Source organism: Pongo pygmaeus, chromosome 2, assembly GCF_028885625.2.
Source record: "Pongo pygmaeus isolate AG05252 chromosome 2, NHGRI_mPonPyg2-v2.0_pri, whole genome shotgun sequence".
NCBI classification, from domain to species: Eukaryota; Metazoa; Chordata; class Mammalia; order Primates; family Hominidae; genus Pongo; species Pongo pygmaeus.
In genome coordinates this window covers 84096602-84123138 of record NC_085930.1, presented here as the reverse complement: position 1 = coordinate 84123138, position 26537 = coordinate 84096602, and the positions used below count along the sequence as shown (strand labels likewise).

Here is a 26537-nt window from a genome sequence, read left to right as displayed (position 1 = left end):
AAAAAGAAAGGTGCTCCCAGCAACTGACATTCATGAAATGCAGTAGCATTTAAAGGAATTCTGCTTTTCCTTGCTTTCTCAAGACAAACAGAATTTAGCATACAGAGGTACCAGAGAAACGTCATGAGTTGAAAATCTGCATTCTAACCACCTTTGCATTAGCAACAGAGAAAACACTTGATCAATGCCAACTAGGCAGTGAAAAATATTACAAGGAGCGATTGTATTTCTCCACATGGGAGAGGATAGCCAACTGTGGTTTATGAAATGTGTTCCTGACTCAGTAAATGCTGTGTTTGAAAAGCTGTGTTTGTTATATAGGTGTCTACTCATCAGTCAACCCTTAGAGTTCTTAGGAAAACCTGAGTCTCAGAAAAGAGGGCTGTAGTAAAGCCTTTGATGCTGGGAACATTTTACTTTCCCCATAGACTCAGTCAAAAACTCTGCTTTGAATATTTACACTTCCAGCCAAGATGGAGTAACAGGGACTGAATTTATCCTCTTAACTGAAAAAACAAAACAAAACAATACAAAAAAACAAAAAACAGACAAAATATATAAAACAACAGTTTTCATAACACTGAATATCCAGCAACGAAGACAGTGAACCTTGAACGAGGCGAGCCCTATGACTGCCCCCACTACTGTCAAGAGAGGGCTCCAGGCTGTGGAGGGAGAGACACAACGGAACACAGTGAACTCCCTGAGCTAAGGAGATGCAGCAACTCCTTAGTCCGGGAGATCAAAATGAATAGAATTTGCAGAACAGTCTGCCAGAGAAAAGAGAGCTGTGAAGACAGAGAACCCCTGAAAATCTATAGAGGGTCTCCTTTGAGGATTCAGTAGAGCACTGATCATTCCATGCATGAAAAGAAACTACTCAAAGTTGGAGACCATCTGAAAGGATAAGAGGGAAGAGTGCCTCATCCTCACACAGGGCTGGAGGTGGTGCCTATTCCCACCAGCCAGACTAAAAAACTCATAATTCATGGGGCATTGAATAGAGTACTCAGAAAGATCAGTATGCAGAATAATTAGCTATAGAATGTGCACTGCTCTGGGCTAGACTAACAAATCGTAAAAGCAAGACCTGAAAAAAACCAAACCATATTCAAGCAACTAAACTGCATCCCAAAACCAAACATCAAGAATATTTATAGGAATACAAAAAATATATAGCATTCAAAAAGATACAATTAATAATGCCTAGCATCCAATCAAATATTGCCAGGCATGCAAATAGGCAGGAAAACATGACCCATAACAAGGACAAAAATCAATCAAAAATACCCAGAACTGACACAGACATTAGGATAAACAAAGGCATTAAAACAATTATTATAAGGATATTTAATATGCTTAAAAAGTTAAATAGTCACATGCAAGATGTAAAAAGGATCCAAATCAAACCTCTAAAGATAGAAACTCTAAGGCCGAGCGCAGTGGCTCACGCCTGTAAATCCCAGCACTTTGGGAGGCTGAGGTGGGAGGATCACCTGAGGTCAGGAGGTTGAGACCAGCCTGGCCAACATGGTGAAACCCCATCTGTACTAAAAATACAAAAAACTAGCCAGGTGTGGTGGCACATGCTTGTAATCCCAGCTACTTGGGAGGCTGAGGCAGGAGAATCGCTTCAATCCAGGAGAATTGCGGTGAGCCAAGATTGTGCCACTGCACTCCAGCCTGGGCAACAAGAGTGAGACTCTGTCTCAAAAAATAAAACAAAACAAAACAAAACACAAAAATCTAATACACAAAATGAGATTAACGGCAGATTAGATTGCAAAAAACAGATGAGTGAAACTGAAGACAAAGCAAGAGAAACTACACAAGATATCATATTCCCCCAAATCCCCACAAATGCAAAGCATTACTGTGTGACAAGGTCAAGCGGCCTAGTATATGTGTATTGGGCTTTGCAAATGAGGCATACAGGAGGCCAAAAAAAAAAAATCTGAAGAAATAATGGCTAAAATGTTTCCAAATTTGATGACAACTATAAACCAAGATGCTCAATAAATGCCAATGACACACACACATACACAAACACATGAAGAAAGCTATACCAAGGCACCTCATAATAAAATTCCTCAAAGCAGGCCAGGCACAGTGGCTCACGCCTATAATCCCAGCACTTTGGGAGGCTCGAGGCAGGTAGATCAACTGAAGTCAGGAGTTTGAGACCAGCCTGGCCAATATGGTGAAACCCCATCTCTACAAAAAGTACAAAAATTAGCCGGGTGCGGTGGTGCACACCTATAGTCCCAGCTACTTGGGAGGCTGAGGCAAGTGAATCGCTTGAACCTGGGAGGCAGAAGTTGTGGTGATCTGAGATGGCGCTACTGCACTTCAGCCTGGGTGACAAAGCGAGACTCCATCTCCAAAAAGAAAAAAAAAAATTGCTCATAACAGAAAAAAGAAAAAAGAGAAAAATTTAAAAGCGGCTAAAGAAAAAGATATTCCATACAGAAACACAAAGATAAAGATGACAGCAGACTTCTCATCAGAAACAATGCAAGCAAGAAGATAGTGAATCAATATTTCTAAAGTACGGAAAGAGAAAAACTGCCAACACAGAATCCTACATCATGTGAAATATCTTCGAAAACCAAAGGCAAATAAAGATGTCTTCAGGTACAAGCTGAAGGAATTCACCACCAGTATGCCCACACTATAAGAAATGCTAAAGGAAGTCCCCCAGGCAGAAAGAATCATAACAGACAGAAATATTAACCTACACAAGTGAATGAAGAGCAACAGAAATGCTAACTCCATGGGTAAATATGTAAGACTTTTGGTACTGTTTAAATCTCTTTAAAGTTAATTGAATATTTACACAAAAATAATAACGTCATGTGCATCTGTAACTTATCTAAAAGTAAATTGTATGACATCAATCGCATAAAGGCTGAGAGGAAAAAAATGGAAGTATACTATTGTAAGATTCTTATACTACATGTGAAGTGGTATAATATCATCTTGAAGGTAGACTTGATAAGTTAAAAATGTATACTATAAACCCTAAAGTAACCATGGAAACAACAAAGAGTTCCATGGAAACAACCATGGAACAAAGAGGAAACAATAAACCTAAAAGAAGGCCTGGAAACAGGCATACAGTCTGGAGAGGGAATTCTGAGATCCCAAGCATTGAGATCAGAACGTACAAGGGAGGAGCCAGGCTCCACTGGGCATCTCTTGGCCCATGGCTTCCCTTCCCTTCCTCAGGAAGTTGCTTGAAAAGACCACAGTGAAGGCTTTTAAAGCTATGCTAGCCTGCAAAGAGAAAAGACAAAAAACTGAGAGTGTTTAAAAACTTTTTTTGTTGTTGTTCTTGTTTTTGAGACAAAATCTAACTCTGTCGCTCAGGCTGGAGTGCAGTGGCATAATCTAGGCTCACTGCAACCTCTGCCTCCAGGGTTCAAGTGATTCTCCTGCCTCACCATCCTGAGTAGCTGGGATTACAGGCACACACCACCACGCCTAGCTAATTTTTGTATTTTTAGTGGAGATGGGGTTTCACTGTGTTGGCCAGGCTGGTCTCTAACTACTGACCTCGTGATCCACCCATCTTGGCCTCCAAAAGTGCTGGGATTACCAGCGTGAGCTGCCGTGCCCGGCCGTAAAAACTTTTATAGCAATTTGACATGGCTGTAACATCCCAGCATGGGATTATTTTTCTAGCAATGCATGTTTATTGAATTTTATAAAAGTGATCTGTCTTTGATTCATTAGATAGAAATAAAAAACAATAAAAGAAAAACCCTGTCCCTTACCACAGATAACTGAGATACTGCTTGAAAATATGTGGCTGTGAGCAGCTTTCCTTCCCTAGATTTAAGGTGGCACATGTGTGCAGGGATCAGAAGGCAGAAATTGAACCGCAATAATAAGGCTGGTTTTGAATTACTGTAAGTGTAGGGCATACCTTATTTAAAAAGATTTCTGGCCTAGACGTTTTGATTATAATCTGATTGATCTATCTTTCTGTCTTTCTGGGTCACTCTGTGTCGATTATTTGCTGCATTTAAAGTAGTGGTGATTGTGCATATGCAGGATTCCCGTGCAGATGGTTGTCCTTCCCACTTAGAATTTGAGAAAAGATACTATTTGTGTATGTGTGTAGTTGGGGGGTAGGACATATTCATGGAAAAGATTGTGGCCTTTTTTTTTCTTAGTTTGAATGCAAGAAGAGAGGCAAAACCATTTCTTCCTGTCATCCCAGTCGCTCTGGAGGCATCCAGTGAACACGACAAACGGAGCACCTACCTTGTGCACACAGGCCTTTGCATTCAGGAAAAACAGCTCCACGGTGGTTTTATCCTTTAAAAACGATATGCTCTCAATGTAAAACCTGAAAAACAGCAGAGGAGTTTGTTCCTTCAGATTTATTTTCATCTCTCAGCATTCCTCATTCAGGGAGGAAGGTTGTGCTTTCTTTTCCTTTTTAAAAGAAATATGCACTGCACGTATGTAGGTGATGGATGTATGTTTATGTATACCTAAAATCTCTTTCAGGATGTTTTTGTGTCTTGGAAGGTGAGTTAAAGAGAAACCCCAAATGGTATCCAACCAAAAACAAACAAAAACAAACGTTTATCTGTGTTGTTTATTCTTTGAAACATGTTCTGGGAGTTCATAATACCTCAGACAGCTTCAAAACAAAGCGCAGGTGAACTCGGAGTTGAAAGCTGAAGTTGGCTGAGCAAGCACTACCTAACCGAACCCCAAAGCCTGCTTGAGGCTCGGGGGTTTTTAGACGGAGGGGCCTGAGGGCCCTACGCCTACCTGACCCCCATTCACTGGGTGAGTTTCAATCACACTTTTCAATCACTCCTTTCTTCCTTCCCATCCTTCCAGGCCCTGGGTTTTCCTTTGGCTCAAAGCCAGGCTCTCAGCAGCCATCAATCTTGGTCTTTTCTCATGCAAATCAGGGTATTCTGGGCCTCACTTCCCCACTCCCTTTCTAGGATTTTGCTTGTTCAATCTGTGAAACCACAGGTTGCAGGCAGGCCCCTCTCTCTCAGGAGCGCTCTGACAGCTCCCGGGTGGGGAGGGGAGGAGGCTGAGTCTTTAACAACTCTGTTTTCATAATCCTGTACTGATGAGGCCGGCTTGCAAAGGCTGGCACTCTATGGTAGGCGAGTGGGCAAGCTGGGGCCCCGAAGTTTTCCTCAAGTTCTGGAGCATTGCTTGATTAATAATCATGAAGAGCCATCAAGCCCCAAGACAGCTCACTGCTTTGAGTCCGAAAGGGAATTTACTCTCAGATCAGTGAGAGTGAAGGTAAAGCAGGGCTAGGAAGTGGCCAGGTGAACCTATCCTTAGCTCTGCGGAATCCTGAGGGCTTGAGCCTTTGCTTCTCTTTTTCTCCCTTTCCACAGTGATGAGACCTTTGATAAATAAATGCAGCTGAAAGGGCAGTGAAAGATTTTATCACTGAGATGGTAAAATCATTCGAAACATTCCACCCTTTAATGTTGAGTCATCAACGGAAGTTCCGGGAAGAGAACGAATCCTTTATATTTTTACTTACAAGCTTTTATCTCACTTGTAAGTGAGGTTAATAAGATGGAGCAGTGTCAGATTTATGAGAAGAGAAAGTTAAGTACAAAGGCGGTGAAGGAAATGAAGAGTTGGGGGGAAATAGGTTTTGGAATCCAAAAGATCAAGATGTAGTGTTTTATGTCCACCATTTATTAGCTGTATGGCCTTGGGAAAATTATTTAGTTTGTGTCTTTTCTAAATTGGATGTGTGACTGTACTTACTACCTCTGAGGAAAGAACAGAACTTTTATCTGAGGAATTCCAGTTCTTTCAATTTATCAGGTCTAGAGAGGCATTAAAATAGACAGCAATCAAGTCCTACTTCCCTCCTTGAGCTATGTATTTTTCTCCGGAAACTGCTTGCTATTGCCAAAACTAGCTGCACTGGGTACATTAGTGTCCACTGCCCCGGACACTGTAACCCACATCCTGTAGCTCAACAATGGATAACCAGGCCAGATGCAGTGGCTCACGCCTGTAATCCCAGCACTTTGGGAGGCCGAGGCGGGCAGATCACTTGAGGTCAGGAGTTCCAGACCAGCCTGGCCACCATGGTGAAACTGTCTCTACTAAAAATACAAAAATTAGCTGGGCGTGGTGGCGGGCGGGCACCTGTAATCTCAGCTACTCCGGAGGCTGAGGGAGGAGAATCGCTTGAGCCCGGAAGATGGAGGCTGCAGTTAGCCAAGATTACGCCACTGCAACTCCAGCCTGGGCAACAGAGGGAGACTCTGTCTCAAAAACAAAACAAAACAAAACAAAAAAACCCCAAAAAACCAATGTATAGCCAATCACTGATCAATGTTATTTCTGTAAACCAGGGAGAATTAATTCCTGACGAACAACTTTTGTAACTGTCCACTTTCTTGATTTGTCCTTTTTTTCTTTAAACACTTGGACCTCTCCTTACTTCTTCAGAGCACTTCCTAAGGCAACTTGGAAGTGTGTCCTAGGCTGCAGTCCTCAACCTTGTCCCAAATAAACTTTTTATATTAATTTTGTCTCAGCTTTTCCTTTTGGGTAGACAGTATTCTCCTCTCCCATCAGTCTAGTATCTTCTACCCTGAGCCCTGCTGCGTGGACTAGGCGAGTCACCTGACTCAAAGGCAGCTAAGATGTCAGGCGGTGAGCTGGCCTGGAAAGGAGCAAGTGCCACTCAACAGATGCTTTTTATATTGCATCATGAATGAGCCAACCAATTGCACATGGTCTCTTAGAGACTTGAGAGGCGGGTGAGGAGGGATTCAGTGGAGGCAGAGAAAGGCATAAGCAGAAATCACAAGGCAGCAGAAGCCACGAAGTAGAGAGGGACAAGAGTCCACAGCAGGAGTTGATGGACTGAAGCAGGGTAGCCGAGTCACTTGTGATGGCAGACACCAAAGTGAGGCGGACCAGAGGTTGGCTGCTGCTACAGGGCTGAGATGACCCATGTTACACAAGTTTCTGTGCATCTCCAAGAACCTTCCAGTTCAGCTACTTGGTGGTGGCTGTTTCCTGCTTTCTTGGCTTTCCCATGCATTTGTATCCCTATCAATGAAGATAATATGAGCAGGCTTCCAGTGGGCAGCCTAATTAAGGGCGGCAGCAGGATCCCAGCTAACATTTCCCCGAGCTCTTACTGAGGTGCCTGCAATGTGCTAAGTGCTTCCCGATTGTTCTCTCATTTAATTATCACAACCGCATTGGGGAGGGACCTATCATGACCCCGATTTCACAGATGCAGACTCTGAGTTTTAGAGATCTGCCTACTTGGTGGGGCTAGGTCTTGGTCTGGGACAATGACTTTGACTCTGTGGACAGTGCTCTTAACCAACATCTCATCCTGGGCTGCCGCTCCCAGTTCACTCCACCAGCACTCAGCAGGAAGCTGAACCCTTAGTAATTGTGGGCATCTCAACCATGTAAAAAATAGGCAGAAAAATAAGACAAGCGTGACGTTTTCACCAAAATGTTAACATATACAGAAGTACGTGTGTTCTCTATTGCTTCAATAAGCAAAACCATGGCAAAAGACTTAAGTTGAAGGATTTTGATTAACCTATGAAACATCTTTTTAAAAGTTAGAGTAGTCTCAGAACGGGAAGCCCTTTCCAGAGAAAGAGATCTCCCTGCCCTAAAAAAATACTAGGTCACATTAGTAGAACTCAACATCTGCTTTCTACTTGAAATTTCTGAGATTATCTTTTTCCTTCACTTTTAATTACTTCAATAGACATCTCTAACAGGGACTGTATTAAAAACACGGGGTCAATGAATTTTCACACTAATAAAGCTCATAAGAATTTCTTAATATTATTTAAAATTTAGTCTTCACTTGAATTTTCCCATGTCTCCAAAACTTATAAAAAAGAGTTCTGTGATTGTGACATTTAATAAGTAAAGCTGCATTGGTCTACGGCAACAGTCACATATGCAAAAGTCGTAAGGATCACTGGCTGGATATAAATGAGTGATGCTGACCAGATGGGTAAGACCTGCTTGGGGGACACCAGGACACATTTTTTCTGCTCTGCTAAAACTCCTTCATCACGGTGTGGGTAGGTGACCCAAGCTAGGCCAGTCAGCTTCTCACCCTGGAGAATAAACATGATTAGAATGACCTGAAGATCAAAGATGGTTGGAGCCTATTTATTCTGCTAACAGCACTCTGATGAAATTGTCCCTTGGTTTCTGCTCCCTAGATCCCTGCAGAAGCCCTCATCCCTGTGTTTTCTGAGTCTTTGTCAATTCAGTTTTCCTTCTGTTTTGTTTGTTAGCCACAAGGAGTTCTGTTGCTGGCAACTAAAGAACCCAAGTTAATAGACGGCTTCTTCCGTGCTAGGGATAATACAAAGTGCTCTACAGGAATCTTTGTTGTTTTTTTTTTTTCCCATCTTTGGTACCACCAGATGCAGTAGGCAACAAATTATGAGCCCATTTTACAGATGAGAAAGCTTAGATACAGAGATGTCAAGTCTTCTTCTTTAGGCCATACAGCTAGCAAGTAGTGGAGCCATGACTCAAACTGAGGTCTGTTAGACTTCTAAGTTCATATTCCAAGCCAATATGATATAATGCTTTCCTGCAATAACAATCAAAATGAAATATAACATGTACAGAATGCTGTGGGGGCCCACCAGCCTGATGCAATTTACTCAGCTTATGAATTAAGGGGAGAATGCTGCCAAACTGAAGTCCATAGAACTAAGCACCACAGGAGAGGGGACAGTTGAGCTGAGTCTTAAAGAATGCATGAGTTCACCAGGTAACAAAGGTAGGAAGGGCACTCCAGGCAGAGAGCATATTAGCCAAACTAATCCTCTTGCTAGTCTTTGAGCACTGAAGAAACCACATACAGGTTGCTGGGTAGCTTGGCGCCAAATCAATTTGTAGCGCATCCAACTCTGAACAGATACCTTTGTGCTAGAAACTGGGTTCACCTTGTTTTTGGAGCCCAGGCCCCTGACTACATCCTAGTCTCAGTAAACAGGTCCCTATCTTATTTCCCACCACTTTCTGGCTACCAGCCCTGATGCCTCCTGCCTAGGCATCAGATTACCAGCTTTCTGAATCCACGATTCCATCTCTCCCTCAAGGGGGCCATTGTAATGACTTCATATTTATGGAGTGTATGAAAAGTACATATGGGCTTTGGGGAAAATGGCTTTTCAGGCACACCTGTCAACACACACCATGAACTGAAAACAAAATCTAGGGCTTCTTAATGACATGAAATGGACTATCCCAGATTCATAAAGACCTTTTCTTTCAGCCTTTTTTTTTTTTTTTTTTTTCAGAAGGATACTGTTTCCTTTTTGCATGCTTACTGTGAGCGATTTCCCTAAGGTTTTGTTAAGTTGAAGCCCATGGTTAATTTTTCAGCTTCAGAAAGAACCCAGGCTTTTTGAATAGGCACACATTTTGGAGACAAACCTTAGCTTCACAAATGTAATTTCTTAAGAAGAGAATTTGCTCAGGAAGGTTTTGTCACTGCTATTTGGGCTCCTCCCATTAGCATTTTTTTTTCCTTTCTTGGTTGGCTTAACCACTCATTAGTGATGACAGAACATTACACCACAGTGACATGACAAAGACAGCTGGAAGGGACACAGCTCTGCCAGCCACATGGCAACACATGGATGTGAAAGAGCACAACACCCAGTTGTTTGGAAGTGGCTGTCCTTTGAAGAGTCGCTTAAATTTACGTGGCCAATATTTTTGTCTTGTGGTATTTATTTCTAGTGGTCACAAGTCAACACTAGGGAGTGGGAGAGACACTAGTTTGAATCCTAGCTCCAGTGCTGATCAGTCTTGAGGTCTTGGGGTAGCTGCTCTGCTCTCAGTGCCTCTTACCTCTCTTGCCCCACACACTGGAGAAATGAGGGGGTTTGAAATGTGCTTAACATAGCAGGTGGCATGTAGTTTAGCAGCCAATGAGTGGCGGTGATTATTAGAATATTATTATCTCTCTACCGATGTGACTGTAATAAAAGGCACTGACTTAGTTGGGAACATCTTTAAAGCTTTAACTGTAACAACCAGAATAAAAATTCCAAGTATCTGGCCAGGCGCGGCTCATGCCAGTAATCCCAGCACTTTGGGAAGCCAAGGCAGGCAGATCACTTGAGGCCAGGAGTTTGAGACCAGCCTGGCCACCATGGTGAAAACTCATTTCTACTAAAAATACAAAAATTAGCTGGGTTTGGTGGCACATGCCTTTAGTCCTAGCTACTCAGGAGGCTGAGGTAGGAGAATCACTCGAACCTGGGAGGAGGAGGTTGCAGTGAGTTGAGATCCTGCCACTGCACTCTAGCCTGGGTGACAGAGCAAGATTCTGTCTCAAAAAAAAAAAAAAAAAAAAAAAATCCAAGTATCTTTCCTAAGTTCTTTCTCTCAAAGAAACAAATGCTACAAAAATGTCTGTTTTAACACAAAATGAGAAAATAATGTGAAACCAATGCTCTTCTAACCAGTTTCGACTTTTCTCCCTCAACTGAGCATGGTTTCTTTGTTTCCCAGGGCCTTTGTGAGGTCCGAGTGGTATCTTCAAAGAAAGTGAATTGGGCAAGAACTGCTCAATTATTTTGCATTCTGAACAATGCTGAGTTTGTGACTGGCATCCAGCGAGGGCTAAATCAAAACACCTCATTCTGGGTTTCATTTAGTCACCATAAGTAATTTCAGGCATTGAACTGCAGCCACATGCCTAGGTAGATTTCTATCAGATCCTCATCCACATTCTGAGCAGGGAGATCTCTGTTTATTGCTTGTAATGACCCTGCAAGGTGGTCATATCTCACTTTATAATGCTGAAGGCTGAAGTGTAATTTAAGTGTATTTCACTTTCTCCAAACACATCACTTTCTGCAAGCTATTATGCACTGCTTATGGGAGTCCAATATGTTCCCTTTCATCTGTGGGAGGGGAACAGTCTTGGAGAATTCCCAGGGGAAGCACTGTTTGCTTCTACAATGTGCTCCTCTGCCAGGAATGCTCTTCCTCATTTCTGAATTTCCAGACATGGCTAGAACCAGAGAGGGCCTCCTGGTAAGCCTGTAGGAACCTGCCCTCTTGTTCCTTTCCCACAACATGACTCTTTCTGAGTTATCTAGAAGAGCTGGAGGCCCAAAAGAGTCAGGGCCTTGCTGTGACCTGCCAGGAAGGGGAGAGAGTCTTCTCCCCTAGGCAACCTGAAGTGTCAGGGGCATGTGAATTCCAAGTGCTTGCCTCTCCTCTGCTTTAAAACAGCCTGCTCTAGTCCTCCACAGGAAAGCAGGGACAGATGCTTTGAGAGGGAGTGGGGAAGGGAGGCAGGGGAGAAAAGTGGGGAAGTAACATCTGGGCACAGTGAATAATGAAGATAAATGATAAGATCTTTCACCCAGTGCAAAGGGGAATGGGTCAGACCCAAGCCAGACAATCCCAAATCTTTCATATTCAAAGGCTGTAACAGAAACATGATAGAATGTTTCGCCCACTGAACATGTGGTTGAGGGAGCCTGTTATTTAGAACATAAAAATAGTTAACATTTATAGAGGGTCTACATTACCTGTTAGCACTTGTAATCCTCCAACAACCCCCAAAGTAGGTGGGTGCTACCACCAGCTTCATTTTATAGGTGATGAAACAGGCCCAAGAGGGTGCCAGAAGCTACATAGTGAGTAAGTGGAAGAGCTGGAATATGAACCTAAGAATGATGCTAAAGCTCTGTTCTCAATGTTTGGGTGGGGGTGTTTACCAGTGCTGAAGACATTATTTGACTGTCAGCACTTGGGGAGTGTTATTGTTTATTTTGAGACAGGGTCTTGCTCTGCTGCCCGGGCTAGAGTGCAGTGGCCTGATCACCGCTCACTGCAGCCTCAACTTCCTGGGCTCAAGCCATCCTCCTGCCTCAGCCTCCTGAGCAGCTGTGACTGCAGGCACGCACTACCATGCGAGGCTAATTTTTGTATTTTTTGTAGAGACAGAGTTTCGCCATGATGCCCAGGCTGGACTTGAACTGGACTCAAGTGCTCCACCTACCTTGGCCTCCCCAAGTGCTGGGATTACAGGTGTGTGAGCCACAGTGCCTGGCCTGGGAGCATTATTGACGTCAGTAAGTGGAGACCAGGGATGCTGCTAAAGATCCTATGGCACAGCTTAGCTCCCTACTACAAAGAATGGCCTGGTCCTCAGTGTCAATAGTGCTGCTACAGTGAAACCCTGCACTGAAAACCGAGCTTCTAATTTCTGTGCTCTACAGCTTCTTTCACCCTTCACAATATGGTTTCTTTCTTTTTTTTTTTCTTTTGGAGACAGGTTCTTGCTCTGTTGCCCGGGCTGGAGTGCAATGGTGTGATCTTGGCTCACTACAACCTCTGCCTCCCAGATTCAAGCGATTCTCCTGCCTCAGCTTCCCACGTAGCTGGGACTACAGGTGTGCACCACCACGTCTGGCTAATTTTTGTATTTTTAGTAGAGACGGGGTTTCATCATGTTGGCCAGGCTGTTCTCGAACTCCTGACCTCGTGATCCACCCATCTCGGCCTCCCAAAATGCTGGGATTACAAGCATGAGTCACTGCGCCCGGCCCCACAATACGATTTCTTTACTTTTGATGTTGCCTCTTCATTGTCCTGAGACACACACACACAGACAGACAAACACACACATCCTTTAAGTATTCATGGCCCATCTGTTTCTTAAAACTGTGGAAACACAGGCACACCCACCAAAAGATAGGACTGAAAGGTTTGTGAGGGGAGTGAGCAGATTTCTAAAAATAATTTCTGATACTTGCCCAGGGAATACACCGAGAAATAGAATCCTGTAAGAAACTGGAATCATGATTGAGCATGTGCTTCTGAGGATTCTGTGTCTTTCTTGAGCTCTTGTGTGAATTAGGATGTTGGATCCTCAAAGATGAAGGCCATTAACCGCCTGCCTGGAAGTTCAGAATAGGCTGGGCCAGTTAGGGGTCATGGGTGATACTGAGGCAATTGGCCTTTGTAGTTCCCACGGTCTGGGGTATTGTGCATTCAGATGGGAGTGTGACAGATAGGCAAAGACCTCTGGCTAACTTGCACACCTCCCTCAAGTAGCCTCAGCTCAGCCTAAGTAGGAGGAATCAGTCGTTTCTCAGGGCCTTTAAATCACATTCCTCCATGAAAAGATGAACTTTCCAGTCCTCTCATTATTGTAAATCACCTACCGTCTGATGGCTTTAAACAAATGCATGGTTATCTGGTCACAAACATTTTATCCTTTCTTCCTCTTATCACTTTTCACAACTGCATTAAAAAAAATTTGCTCAAGTAATATGTTCATTGTAGGAAAAAATACAGATGACCAAAAAAGAAGAAAATAAAAATCATCCCTACAATCATTCTACCTAGAGATTAACTATTGTTAACATTTTAAACTTAGTTTCCATCTGTACAGATGTTTTTGTAAAATATTTTACAAAGAGTGTTATCATAATGCATGGACTGTTTGTGGTCTACTTCTTTCACCTAGAATATATTGGGAGCATCTTTCTATATCAATAAGTCTCCCCCTTTACTACAGTCTGTCTTTATGTGTCACGTGTATTTGGCTCTCTTTAAAAAAATTCTGGTGGAATGATGAGGACTCATGGGTTGTAGTCATGATGCTTCCTTGAGTTAAACTCTTTCTAAAGATCTAATGTTCCAAAGACCAGGCCAGGAGCAATGAGAAGGCAGTCAGCAGTCTTGAATTCAAGGGCTCCATGTTTGCAGCAATTTTCACCCAGAGGTAGCAGTCTGCCTCCGGGTTTCCTACTACAGTAGGAAAGTGAGTTCTTCTCAGCCCTGAGTGTGGCAGACAATACTTTAGGGTACCACTGAGTGGACACATGCAGTCCTAGGACCCAGCAAAAGTGACTTGGAAAGAGGAGGAGGAAAAGAAGGGAGAAGAAGAGCAAAGACCAAATGAAATGAAAAACAAACAAAAAAAATAATAAGGGGGATGAAAGATGCCAAGATCCTGGCTTTGACTGGAACAGGGTGGTACCGGCCTGAGCCACCTGAGGTTGCCCTCCTCTGAGGGAATATGAGCATTTCCAGTGAGGTCACGCCAAGGCCCTGCACTCCTATTTAAATGCTTGCTTGCTCCTCACTGTCAAGCCTTTCAAATGTTCACATCTGGGCTGCATTACCAAGAGGCTCATGTTTGTGGAATATAATTTATGGCAGCCAGATAACAACCCCCAGCCTGGGGAAGTCCCCCAGAAACCTGGGGGAGTTTGAACTCCCATGGAAATAGAGAACTGGTTAAATAAATTATGGTACCTAAATAAATTATGGTGCGTCTATACACACAGAGGTCACACACATATTTAGCACACCTCTTTGAGATTTTATAACTGGAAAAAAGAAGACAAAGGTTTAATCTTGAAGTCATAAAGGGAACACTACGTGCCTTTGCTTTAAATATTTTCTTTTCTCTGTGCAGAAGCAGCATATGTTTCTGAGCTGCCTCCTCTATCCTGGGGGATATAAACCAGATATTTATTAACCCTTCAAATCTGTAGGACCTCAGGGTTTAGCTCAGGAGTAAATGAGACAATACTTTTCAAATAGCTGCATAGTTTATGCTACACTTCAGTAGAGAGAAAACTTCTTGAGAGCAAGATCTCACGGAATTTTTCTTTTTCATAAATGCTACAATAAATAAAATATTTTCTTACATTTGCATAATGTTTTGCAAAATCATTTTGTATCCCCTGCTCTCTCCTCAATTCTCATAACCAACTTGCACCATCTCCAGTGAATGTGTAGTGAGTGAGACTCAGTCTGGTCCACCCCACTCATCTCTAGCCTGGGCCATTGCAATAGCTTACTAACTGGTCTTGCTATGCTCTCCTGCCCCGTTCCGGTCTGTCCTCAACCCAGCAGCCAGAGTGAGTCTGTTTAGAATGGAAATTGGTTATGCTGTCAAGCTCAAAACCCGCAGGCCCCAATGCTCTACAGGCCAACCCCATGCCAACTCCTACTCACCTCCCTTTTATAGGTTCTCTCCAGATATGTGACTTCCTTCCAGGGGCTGCTACACACCAGGCATGCTCTTGCCAACCTGTCTGTGCACCTGCTGTTCCCCTGGCCTGGAAGAAACTTCCCCAGAAATGGGCCTGGGTCCTGGGTCCTTGTCTCATCTCCTGTATGCCTTTGCTCAATGCCACCTTCTTTGAGAGGCCTTCCCTGACCACTGTTTTTAGAATTGCAGCCCCGGCTTTGCTAATATTCCCTTTTCCTCCTCCCTAATGGAGTTTTCTCCATAACCCCTCACATAAGATACCTTGCAGGTTTACTTTACTTAGTGTCAGTCTCTTTCCATTAGGCTGTGTGCTTTATGGCTGCAGGATTTTGTCATTTTCTTCTACCACTGCTATATTCCCAGCATCTAGTATAGGGCCAGACACATAGCAGGAAATCAGCAACTATTTATCAGATGAATGGACAAACTGTTATTATATAATGAATGCATTTGTTTATGTGTATGCTGACTATGATGGTAGAGATTTTTGCCTTTTTCACTATTGGGTCCTCAGACCTAGAATGGGGCAGAACACAATATAGCAAAACCCTAATACATAATGAACGAAGGAAGGAAGAAGTGTTTCTTCACAGCTTCGTGTAACTCCTTCCAAGAATTTTCTCAGTATTTATAGATCTATATGGGTTTATAAAACATACCAACTTCAAAAAACCTCAGTGTGATCACCTGAACTTTCCATGGCATAAATAGTAATCTCTGTTTTACAGAAGGACACTCATTCCCTATCTTTTTCAGATATAATGTATCTTATCTCCTAAGATACATGAGCGATGAGATACATGACAACATCCCTGATAACAGTGACTTATTAAAGTAATGATTTATAAGAGGAGGGGTGGAGAGAGGGCTCGACAATGCACCCCTCCCTCCATGGCACTATATCAGAATCTGGGCCAGGAATGTGGAGTTGGAGGGGAGTAACTGTGTAGTTTGAAAAATTTCCCAAGATGATTCAGATATGCCCTGCCTCTCCTTCTGGAGAAGCTCTGAATTGCAATGTACTTTTTTCATCTAATCTCTTTTGTTAAAGTGATTCATTGTTTACTATAAAAGTGACACCATAATCTACTGAACCTATCTTCATTGTTGGCATTAGGATATTTCTAATTGTTTGCATTGAAAATAACAGCGGTACACATGCTTTAATGTGCTATCACTGAAGGGAATTCTTTTTCATTGTGCATTAACTATTTGGTGACTACACACCTCGGTGTCTATGAATGAGGGGCTTCTGTGCTCCATGTTCCAGTGCATGCAGCAGTACTGTGCTGACGCAAGAGGTGAGGTACCCAATCTCAAAAGAGGTCCCTTCCACTTCCAGAGGCTCCTAAAATGAGCGAACATCAAGACAGAACCAAATGCTATCTTTGGCTCTCTATTCTTCAGTCAAACAGGCAACCTGGAGATTTGTTGATGGTGTCTACTGGGATAGAAATATTACCAATAGTTCTGTTTTCTCCAAATATGAGGCTAGAGACCCTCTGAGGAGCAACTCACTTCACTGGAGCACAAGACAACCCCATTTGCAAGACCTCCACAGAACCAGCTACATTTCACAGTGACCTCGGTCAGTTCACAAAATTCTTTGGCGTGTGCTTTTCCTTTATCATTTCCTTAATTAAATTGGACTAAAAACAACTACTTAATTGGAATAATAACAAAGACTATTATGATCTCACTATACTGTTGGAAGGAAGAACTAAGTGAATAATTAAAAACTTGATAAGGGTTTAAACATGCAAGTAGTTAGGGGAAAGTAATGCGAAGTGATTATGGGACACTCTTGAGATAACACTCCAAGTAAGTGCTGAAACTCATGAACAAGCAGCAGGCCACTCTGGAATTTCAGGAACCTGCTTGGAGAAGATAGAGTGCCTTATGAATGACTGTACAGAAAGGGAGATAGGGTTTACTCCTTTGGTATTCTGTGACCCAAAACAGACCAGATATTAGCTGTCAAATAATCTGCACAAATCTGGTTACTACCTGGATGGTACTTGTTAGATTTTCTGAAGACATAACGCTTTCATTGAGTAGGGAACACTACATAAACACTACACCACATGCACAAAAGATGAAAGTGCAAGGATGTTAGGTGCAACCTATTGTTTTTTTTTGTTTTTGTTTTTGTTTTTTGGCGATGGAGTCTCACTCTGTTCTCCATTCTGGAGTGCAATCTTGGCTCACTGCAACCTCCGCCTCCTGGGTTCAAGCTATTCTCCTGCCTCAGCCTCTGGAGTAGCTGGGATTACAGATACCCACCACCAAGCCTGGCTAATTTTTTGTATTTTTAGTAGAGATGGGGTTTCCCCATGTTGGCCAGGCTGGTTTCGTACTCCTGACCTCAAGTGATCTGTCTACCTCGGCCTCCCAAAGTGCTGGGATTATAGGCGTGAGCCACCGCGCCTGGCCAGTTGCAACCTAAATTTTGATAACAACTAGAAATAGCCTAAATGCTTAAATAAATAGATTTTTACACACCCAAGGAAAGATCTCCGCCCAAGTTGCAAAGAAAAAAAAATTAATTCATCAAACAACTTACCCTATTTTTCTAAGAAGGGGAGCAAAATTTATCGTAAATTTTTTCATCAAACTTAGGAAAGTGGGGAGAGGGGGTCAGTACATAAGAAGGGCTTTCAGCTCAATCAGTAATGATTTCACCTCAAGCTAGGTAGAGAAACATAGGTATTACTTCTTGTTTTTTTGTTTTGTTTTGTTTTTGTTTTGTTTATGAGATGGAGTCTCACTGTTGTCCAGGCTGGAGTGCAGTGGTACGATCTTGGCTCACTGCAACCTCTGCCTCTGGGTTCAAGTGATCCTTATGCCTCAGCCTCATGAGTAGCTGGCATTACAGGCACACACCACCAAGTTCAGCTGATTTTTTTTGTGTACTTTTAATAGAGATGAGGTTTCGCCATGTTGGCCAGGCTGTTCTCAAACTCCTAACCTCAAGTAATCCACATGCCTCAGCCTCCCAAGGTGCTGGAATTACAGTCATGAGCCACTGTGCCTGGCCGGTATTACATCTTATAACATTTTATTTATTTTAGAATGTGAACTAAAAAAAATAGTTCTATCATGAGATGGATTTGAGAAATTACGGATTTAGTTGAATGCATCCATTTCAGGATACAGTTAAGTGACTTGCCCAAGCAGACCTCAGAGAACAAGTCAAGGACTCTGCATTATTTTCAGCAGTCTTTCTGCATGTGAATGGAATTCAGATCCCTGTACTGTTAATTCTTTCTATGAGCATTTGTTTGCATTTTATCCTCTATTCAAATTAAGCCATCAAATTGTACAGAATTCAATTATTTTTAAGTCTGTAGAAAACATTATTGCCACATAAAATGTAATAGCAAATGTTTGTCATATTTCAAAGAATGAGAATCTTAAGAATATGTTGAGTGAGAAACAGTCTTATGTATTAAAATATATTACCCATGTTTTTCAGCTTTAAATTGATTTCTAAGAGGCTTTGAGGAATAAAGGAAGGCGACTCTATCCTTCATCTTCAAAGAAAACAGCTCTACAGTATCTATGGTAACTTGGTCCTCAGACCAAGACAGTAGAGAATCTCTTTCACATGATAATGTTTTCATAGGTCTCTTCTCTTTTTATTTGCTATCTCTAGTCACCAGAAATGTAAAAAATAGAAAAGAAAACACACAAAAAACCAAAAATAACAGCAAAAAAAGAGGGATACTAACTGGGTCTGTGGATACATACCTCACAGCAAAGTGCAAAATGGTTGGGCCTGGTTTCTTGGGCAAATCGTGGTCAAGAACTCGGTGATCTAACTGTAGCCAGTTCTGCTGACCTCTGTGAGAGCAAAGCAAAGAAAAAGGATTCAACAGAAAGTCAGAAAAGTTCAACAACATACAGTGTTGGCAAAGCTGTGGCGAAATAGTTGCTCTCATACACCGATGGTAGGAGCACAACCTGTTACAACTGGTAATGAGACCAACTCAGCAATTTCTTTCAAAACTATGAAAGCACTTGCTTCTGAACCAGCATTTCCATTTCCAGGAGCATATCAAGGTAAACTTGCACATGTGAGAAATAATTTGTATATGAAATCACTCACTGTGGCAACATTTGAAATAGCAAAAGGGGTGGAAATAATTTCAATGTCCAAGAGGATATTGTTTAAAAAAATTATTTAAAACTATAGAGTGGGCAGGCACAGTGGCTCATGCCTGTAATCCCAGCACTTTGGGAGGCCTAGGCGGGCAGATCACCTGAGGTCAGGAGTTCGAGACCAGCCTGGCTAACATGGTAAAACCCTGTCTCTACTAAAATAAAAAAATTAGCCAGGCATGGTGGCACATGCCTGTAATCCCAGCTACTCGGGAGGCTGAGGCAGGAGAATCGCTTGAACCCAGGAGGCGGAGGTTGCAGTGAGCCGAGATTGCACCATTGCACTCCGGCCTGGGCAACATCCCCTCTTAGAGTGAAACTCCGTCTAAAAAACAAACAAACAAACAACCCCCCCCAAAACCCCCCAAAACAAACAAACAAAACTATAGAGTGAAATACAATGCAGCCATAAAATAGGCTGAAGAACACGGGTGTGGTGGCACACACATGTAGTCCCAGTTGTTCAGGAAACTGACGCAAGATGATCGCTCGAGCCCGGGTGTTTGAGGCTGCAGTGTGCCATGATCACGGCTGTGAACAGCCACTGTACTCCAGCCTGGGCAACATAACCAGACCCTGTCTTAAAAAAAAAAAAAAAAGCCAGAGAGCCTCTTTATAAACTTATTTTGAACAATTTCCAAGATACGATATTAAATGAAAAAGCAAGATGCATAACACCAAGTATATGGCCATTTAAAAAATTAAACAAAGAACAAACATACATATGTGCATGTATATATTACAAAAATCTGAGAGAAAAAACAAAAAACTGATAACACTAGTTGACTTTTGAGGTAAAAAACTAGGCCATATGTTAATATTAAATTTTTATGAAATATGAAATATTTTAGATAAGAAGGAGAAAACTTCTGGTTCAATGAAATAAAACACACAGGCTGGGTGTGGTGGCTCACATCCAGCACTTGTAATCCTAGCACTTGGGAGGCCAAGGCAGGCAGATTGCTTGAGCCCAGGAATTTGAGACTAGCCTGGGCAACATGGTGAAACCCGATTTCTACAAAGAATACAGAAAAAAATTAGCCTAGTGTGGTGGTGCATGCCTGTTGTCCCAGCTACTACGGAGGCTGAAGTGGGAGGATCACTTGGGCCCAGGGAAGTCAAGGCTGCAGTAAGCCGTGATCGTGCCACTGCATTCCAGTCTAGGCAACAGAATGAGACCCTGTCTCAAAACAAAAGCAAAAACAAAAACAAAAAACCAGACACATAACAATACCACAGCTTTTTAAAGAAGTACAGGGTTGGTGCTAGGCACAATGGCTCATGCCTCTAATCCCAGCACTTTAGGAGGCTGAGGTGGGAGGATTAGCTAAAGTGGGAGGATTGCTTGAGCCCAGGAGTTTGAGGCTGCAGTGAGCTATGATTGTGCTACTGCACCCTAGTCTGGACAACAGAGGGAGAACTTGTCTCAAAAAAAAAAAAAAAAAAAAAAAAAAAGGCCAGGCACAGTGGCTCATGCCTGTAATCCCAGCACTCTGGCACTTTGGGAGGCCGAGGTGGGCAGATCACTTGAGGTCAGGAGTTTAAGATCAGCCTGGCCAACATGGTGAAACCCTGTCTCTACTAAACACACAAAAATTCACTGGGCATGGTGGCAGGTGCCTCTAATCCCAGCTACTTGGGAGGCTGAGGCAGGAGAATCACTTGAAGCCTGAAGGCGGAGGTTGCAGTGAGCCAAGGTTGTGCCACTACACTCCAGCTTGTGCGACAGAGCAAGACTCCATCTCAAAAAAAAAAAAAAAAAAAAAAAAGTACTGGGCCGAATACTCTTTGAGTGCCACTTTTGTATATATATATTATGGGCATACTGAGATTTAAGCATGTACTTGTTTATTTTATTTACTCAAGAGCCTCACCAAGTTCATAAACAGTTCTCTCTAGATTTTGACCACTGAGGGATCAAAAGGATTGATGACACTGGGGCTCAGAACTGTTTACATGCCTTTTCCCAGGTTGTTCAAGTAGCCCATCCGTTTTAGGCTGTAAATTCCCAGAGGGCATAGACCCTCTTTTACTTGCTTACATAAAATTCAATCTAAGAACATGCTGATGGTGGTGGGATAGCGTGTCAAAATGTAATAAATATATAATGGGCTAGAAGACATTTTCAAACCTATTTTGGTCCTTGAGTAAAAAATTAAAAAACAAAATCAGAAAATTCTAAGCTGTATTCATTATAAGTAAACAGGAAAAGTGAGCATAAATAATAATATGAGTAGTAGTAATAATAACAATAGCTGGTCTCTATTGAGCAATGACTCTGTGTCAACCAAGCTGGAACTCTATACATTAAAGCTATATTTTACAACAAGCCAGTGAGGAAAGTGCTAGAGCTGGGATTTGAAACCAGGGCTTCCTTTCTTCTTCCCCCTACCCGCCACCCCACCCAGTGGACTTGTATATAAAAGTACTCAGGACTTTCAGTACTGGAGAAAATGAGACCAGAGGATTGAATCAGCTTTTATAATAACTTCTGACTCAGTCTCTGATACTTAGCAGGTTAAACGCTGGAAAGAGTGTGTCTTTGTTTCCATAGTTATAAGACAAGGCTTCTGATACCTGTTCCCAGCTTTCCTTGCAGGAATATTATAAAGATAAATAAGCTGATTAAGTAACACAAGGGAAGGTCCTTAGAACTACGGCATTTGTGTGTAAAACAAAATAAGATAGGAGACTGACGTTAAGAGAGTCTTACACTATATTTCATCAAGTTTAGGATGCCACTGATTTAAAGACACATCCCAATTTCACAGACGTTTAAATGTGTGTCTTAAAATACATAACATATTTTATAGTATCAGATCTCAAAAGTTTTCTTAGGAAAGATGTATCATTTTAAAAGCATAACAGGCTAGACATGGTGGCTCACACCTGTAATCTCAGCATTTCAGGAGGTTGAGGCAGGAGGATCACTGGAGCCCAGGAGTTCAAGGCTGCAGTGAGCTATGATCATGCCACTGCACTCCAGCCTGGGAAACAGAGCGAGACCCTGTCTCTAAAAATAAATTGAAAGCATAATGTATATTTGTATGAACTTGCATGGAATGGTGTCTATGAATGAATGAAGCAAGTTGTACAATAACATATACAGCATAAGCCAATTATGTTAACCACAGATGCACTTTCAAAACACTATTAAATATTGATGAACATTTTTAGATATATTTCTGAAGAGTCACATAGCAACTTGCTAGTCCTGGTTACCTCTGTGGAAGAAACTACAGTTGCAGTGGGAAAGTAATCAAAAGGGACTGGACTCAACCATGACATTAAAGAACATATTCATGCATATGTAATATGAAATAGTTTTTTAAAAGGATAAATTACAAATTAGATTTAAAAAAATCTACCCACAATCTCATCAATAGGAAAAAGTCTAGAAGAATTTTAAAAAAAATGCCCTTAATTCTACCACTTAAATATAATCAAGGTTATGTATTGCTTATAACTTGCTTTTGTCATATTTTCCCATCAGCAAATATAATAGATCTAACCAATATCTTAAAAAGACAGTCATATCCACCGCTATCAGGAGTGCAGACCAACCACAAAGCAAGTTTTATTTTTGGCTAGAATTATATCAGCAGAAGGCCCATTGTCACAGTCTCACTGGAAGGGACAGTGATCAAAAGTCACAGTTGTGTTGTAAAGACTATTTGTTATTTCTTGGTAAACAAAGCTTATTTAGCAAAGCCTTTCAAAACATGAGAAGGCAAAACAAAAAATGCAACGGGTGAAGAGATGGAACCATTATGGTGACCTGAAGGGCTGGTGCCTCAGGAGGGCCGTGACTGCCCTCTAGGGGTGAAAGACTCACTTTGCACACAGAGCTGCGCAAGGCCCTAACAAGCCTAATCTCAGAAACGCTATCCCTCTCCCAGTAACGTGACCTTGAATCTGTTGTTGTTGGTCATCATCACTGCTTTTATTACGTAATTGCCGTCTATTTTTCCGTTTCTCCTCTTGGCCTGTGGATGAGTTGTAGACGGTAGCTACTTTCATTGACAAAATGTTCCTTTCAGCTTTACCAAAGGCAAAAGACGCATGTGGCATCTAGGCTGGAAAATAAACTCAGACGGCATCCTGGGAGGGCCCTCACTCAGTGGTTTTACGGGGGCGAAGGGAGGCAGGAGGGAAGTGCTGAAAGAAAATACTTTCCAAAAATATTTACCAAAGAAAAAGAACTAGGCTTGTGACCAAGACATTCCAAGGAGACACCCTTAGACATAAGCAATTTTCCAGGCCCGCTCCCCAGAAAGGTAGAAATGGCCAATTTCCACCCCCTCAACAGCCCCGCTCATACTTCTTCTGAAAATAAACATGACTAGAACCAGGAGACACCTCCCCAAACTGGTCATAATTCAAAAAGAGACTCTGCCGTCACTTGCAGGGGAGTGCACAGAGGACATTTTGGAGCCGGGGTTCTTGGAAAGACCATAACTATAGTTATCTCCTTTGGTTGAGCCAAAGGAGGTAACTGGGAAAAAGGCTGTGTGAGCCATTCTTCTCCCAGCGTAGTTTTGAGAAAGAAATCTCAGGACAGACAACGAGAAGGGTGGCCCAAATAATTGAAGGAAGTCATTCCTATTATTCCTTTTCTTTTCCTTTTTGGACAGTGTCTCGCTTTGTCACCCAGGCTGGAGTGGCACAGTCTCGGTTCACTGCAACCTCCACCTCCCGGATTCAAGTGATCCTCATGCCTCAGGTGCCTGAGTAGCTGGGATTACAGGCACCCGCCACCACGCCCAGCTAATTTTTGTATTTTTAGTAAGACGGGGTTTTGCCGTGTTGCCCAGGCTGGTCTCAAACTCCTGACCTCAGGTGATCCACCCTCCTCAGCCTCCAAAGTGTTGAGATTACAGGCGTGAGCTACCACACCCGGCCTACTATTTCTTTTCTTTCTGAAGAGAAGGTCTTACAGTCTGAACCCCTTACTTATGCACTGTCTGGTTTATATTCAACTGAGCTTGGAGCTTTTCCTGAAGCCTCCCGTGTGGCCAGGACCCTCTTTTCCAGTCTGCCACAAACCTTGCAGCCTGAGGGACCTCTGACACTGCAAGTCAAAAGCCACATTCCTCCTCCCTATAACATCCTGGGGCCTGGGTGTGCCTCCTCCATCTGTGTGACTAACAAGGCTCATCTATGATCTTGTGCCCACGATCAGGCCAACGCCTTCACCCTTGGGCAAATGTACCTTGTTCGTTGCCATGTTCACGAATTTGCCCGCAAAATAACTCTTGCCTAGAATGTCACCTCTCATCTCCCCTCCCATCTATTTAAAGTCTACCTTACCTGCAAGATCCAATTTTAGTTACTCGTCTGTGTGACGCCTACTCCAGTCCTCCTTCAGTTTCCTTCTTAACACTCCCTTATTGCAGTACATTGGGATGACAGCTCCCTTTTATTGTGGGCCTGTGCTATATGCTCTGCATACCTTACCTGATTTAATAGTATTGAATACTAGTACCCTATTATAGGTGCCTTATGTAGTACATACTATATAAGGCACTATTATTATGTCCAGCGTACAGATGAGAAAACTTGAGTGTCAGAGATGTTAAGTAACTGATCTAAGGTCACACAGCTAGCTATCAAGATTCTCTGATACCTGCTCCTACCTTCTTCTCAACCCTCATCCTGTACCACTTTCCCTCTTAATCTCTATATTCTCATCACACCGGCTTTTTTGTTTGTTTGTTTGGGACAGGATCTTACTCTGTCGCTTGGGCTGGAGTGCAGTGGTGAGATCATGGCTCGCTGCAACCTCCACTTTCTGGGCTCACGCAATCCTCCCACCCAAGCCTCCCGAGGAGCTGGGACTACAGGTGTGCACCACCATGCCCCCTTAATTTTTTTGTATTTTTAGTAGAGATGGGGTTTCACCATGTTGCCCAGGGTGGTCTGGAATTCCTAGGCTCAAGTGATCTGACTGCCTCAGCTTCCCAAAGTGCTGGGATTAGAGGTGTGAGCCACTGTGCCCGGCCTTGTTTTTTCTTTCTCAAAAAACAAATCTCAAAAGTCATGCTTAGCCCCACCTCAGGACTTTTGCACTGGTTTTTGTTTGTAATGCCTCCCCAGATTTTTGCAGAACTGGCTCTTGCTTTTCATTACATGTCTCCTCCTAGATCCCGTCCTAGCCCACCCTGTCTAAAACTGACCCCAAGTTTTCTTGGTCATGGCCTTTTATGTTCTTCAATGCACTTATAATTGCTGATATTCCTTTGATTTATCTGTTTGTTTACTTGTTATGCTAGACTATAGCATTGCAATATGAGCTCCATAAAAGCAGGGGCCTTGTCTGTGTTACTCCTAGCTGAATCCTTGTGATCTAGAACAACACCTGGCATTGAGTGGGCATTCAAAAAATATTTTATTTTCTATTTTTAGAGATGGGGTCTTGCTCTATTGCCTAGGCTGGTGTGCAGTGGCATGATCATAAACTCGCTGTAGCCTTGAACTCCTAGGCTCATACAATCCTCCCACCTCAGCCTCAGCCTCCTGAGTGGCTAGGTCTGGAGTTGCACATCATCACACCTGGCTGATTTTTAATTTTTTTTTTTTTGGTAGAGATGGGGTCTCACTACGTTGCCTAGGCTGGTCTTGAACTCCTGGCCTCATGCAAGACTCCCTCCCTTGGTCTCCAAAAGTGCTAGGATTACAGGTGTGAGCCACTCTTAATGTAAATATATATATACTTGAGACAAGGTCTCACTCTCGCCCAGGCTGGATGGCAGTAGTGCCATCATCATAGCTCACTGCAGCCTCAACCTCCTGGGCTCAAGTTGTCCTCCCATCTCAGCCTCCTGAGTAGCTGGGACTACAGATACGTGTCACCATGCCTGGCTGATTTTTTTTTGTAGAGATGGGGTCTCCCTATGTTGCCTAGGTGGCTCTGAAACTCCTGGACTCAAGGGATCTGCCCATCTCGGCCCTCCAAAGTGCGGGGATTACAAGTGTGAACTATCACACCCGGCCAATATTTTTTCAATGAATAAATTACTCCAATATTCATGTTGTTAACCTCTATTCTATGTGACCTCTGCCTAAATTATAGTGCTTATAGCAGTTACAGTTTATACCATATAACCTAGCCATTGTATATTTATGGCTTTATGTCTTATACTGTTTGCTATAATTTCATCCACATTTGGATTCAGCCTATGTGTGTGAGTGTTCAATCACTGATTCGCAGGAGCTGGTGCTGGCTATGCATGTCGGCATTTCCCATTTCATCCAGTAGAGGACAGGTCATACAGAGCCTCTCAAATGGTAGCTGTTGAGTGATTCAGAGTGAGGT

General features: G+C 42.7%; 1 protein-coding gene across 4 annotated transcripts in view; it reads right to left on the bottom strand.

Moving 5' to 3' along the window:
• Positions 1-26537, bottom strand: part of FRMD4B (FERM domain containing 4B) — a 372375-nt gene that overhangs the window by 114653 nt on the left and 231185 nt on the right. For all 4 annotated transcript variants that reach the window (XM_054481543.2, XM_054481540.2, XM_054481542.2 and 1 more), the window contains 2 exons: positions 18812-18904; positions 4270-4354 (listed from right to left, as the gene is read on the bottom strand). In XM_054481543.2, coding sequence (XP_054337518.1) covers positions 4270-4354; positions 18812-18904 — 178 coding nt within the window. The remainder of the gene's footprint in view (positions 1-4269; positions 4355-18811; positions 18905-26537) is intronic.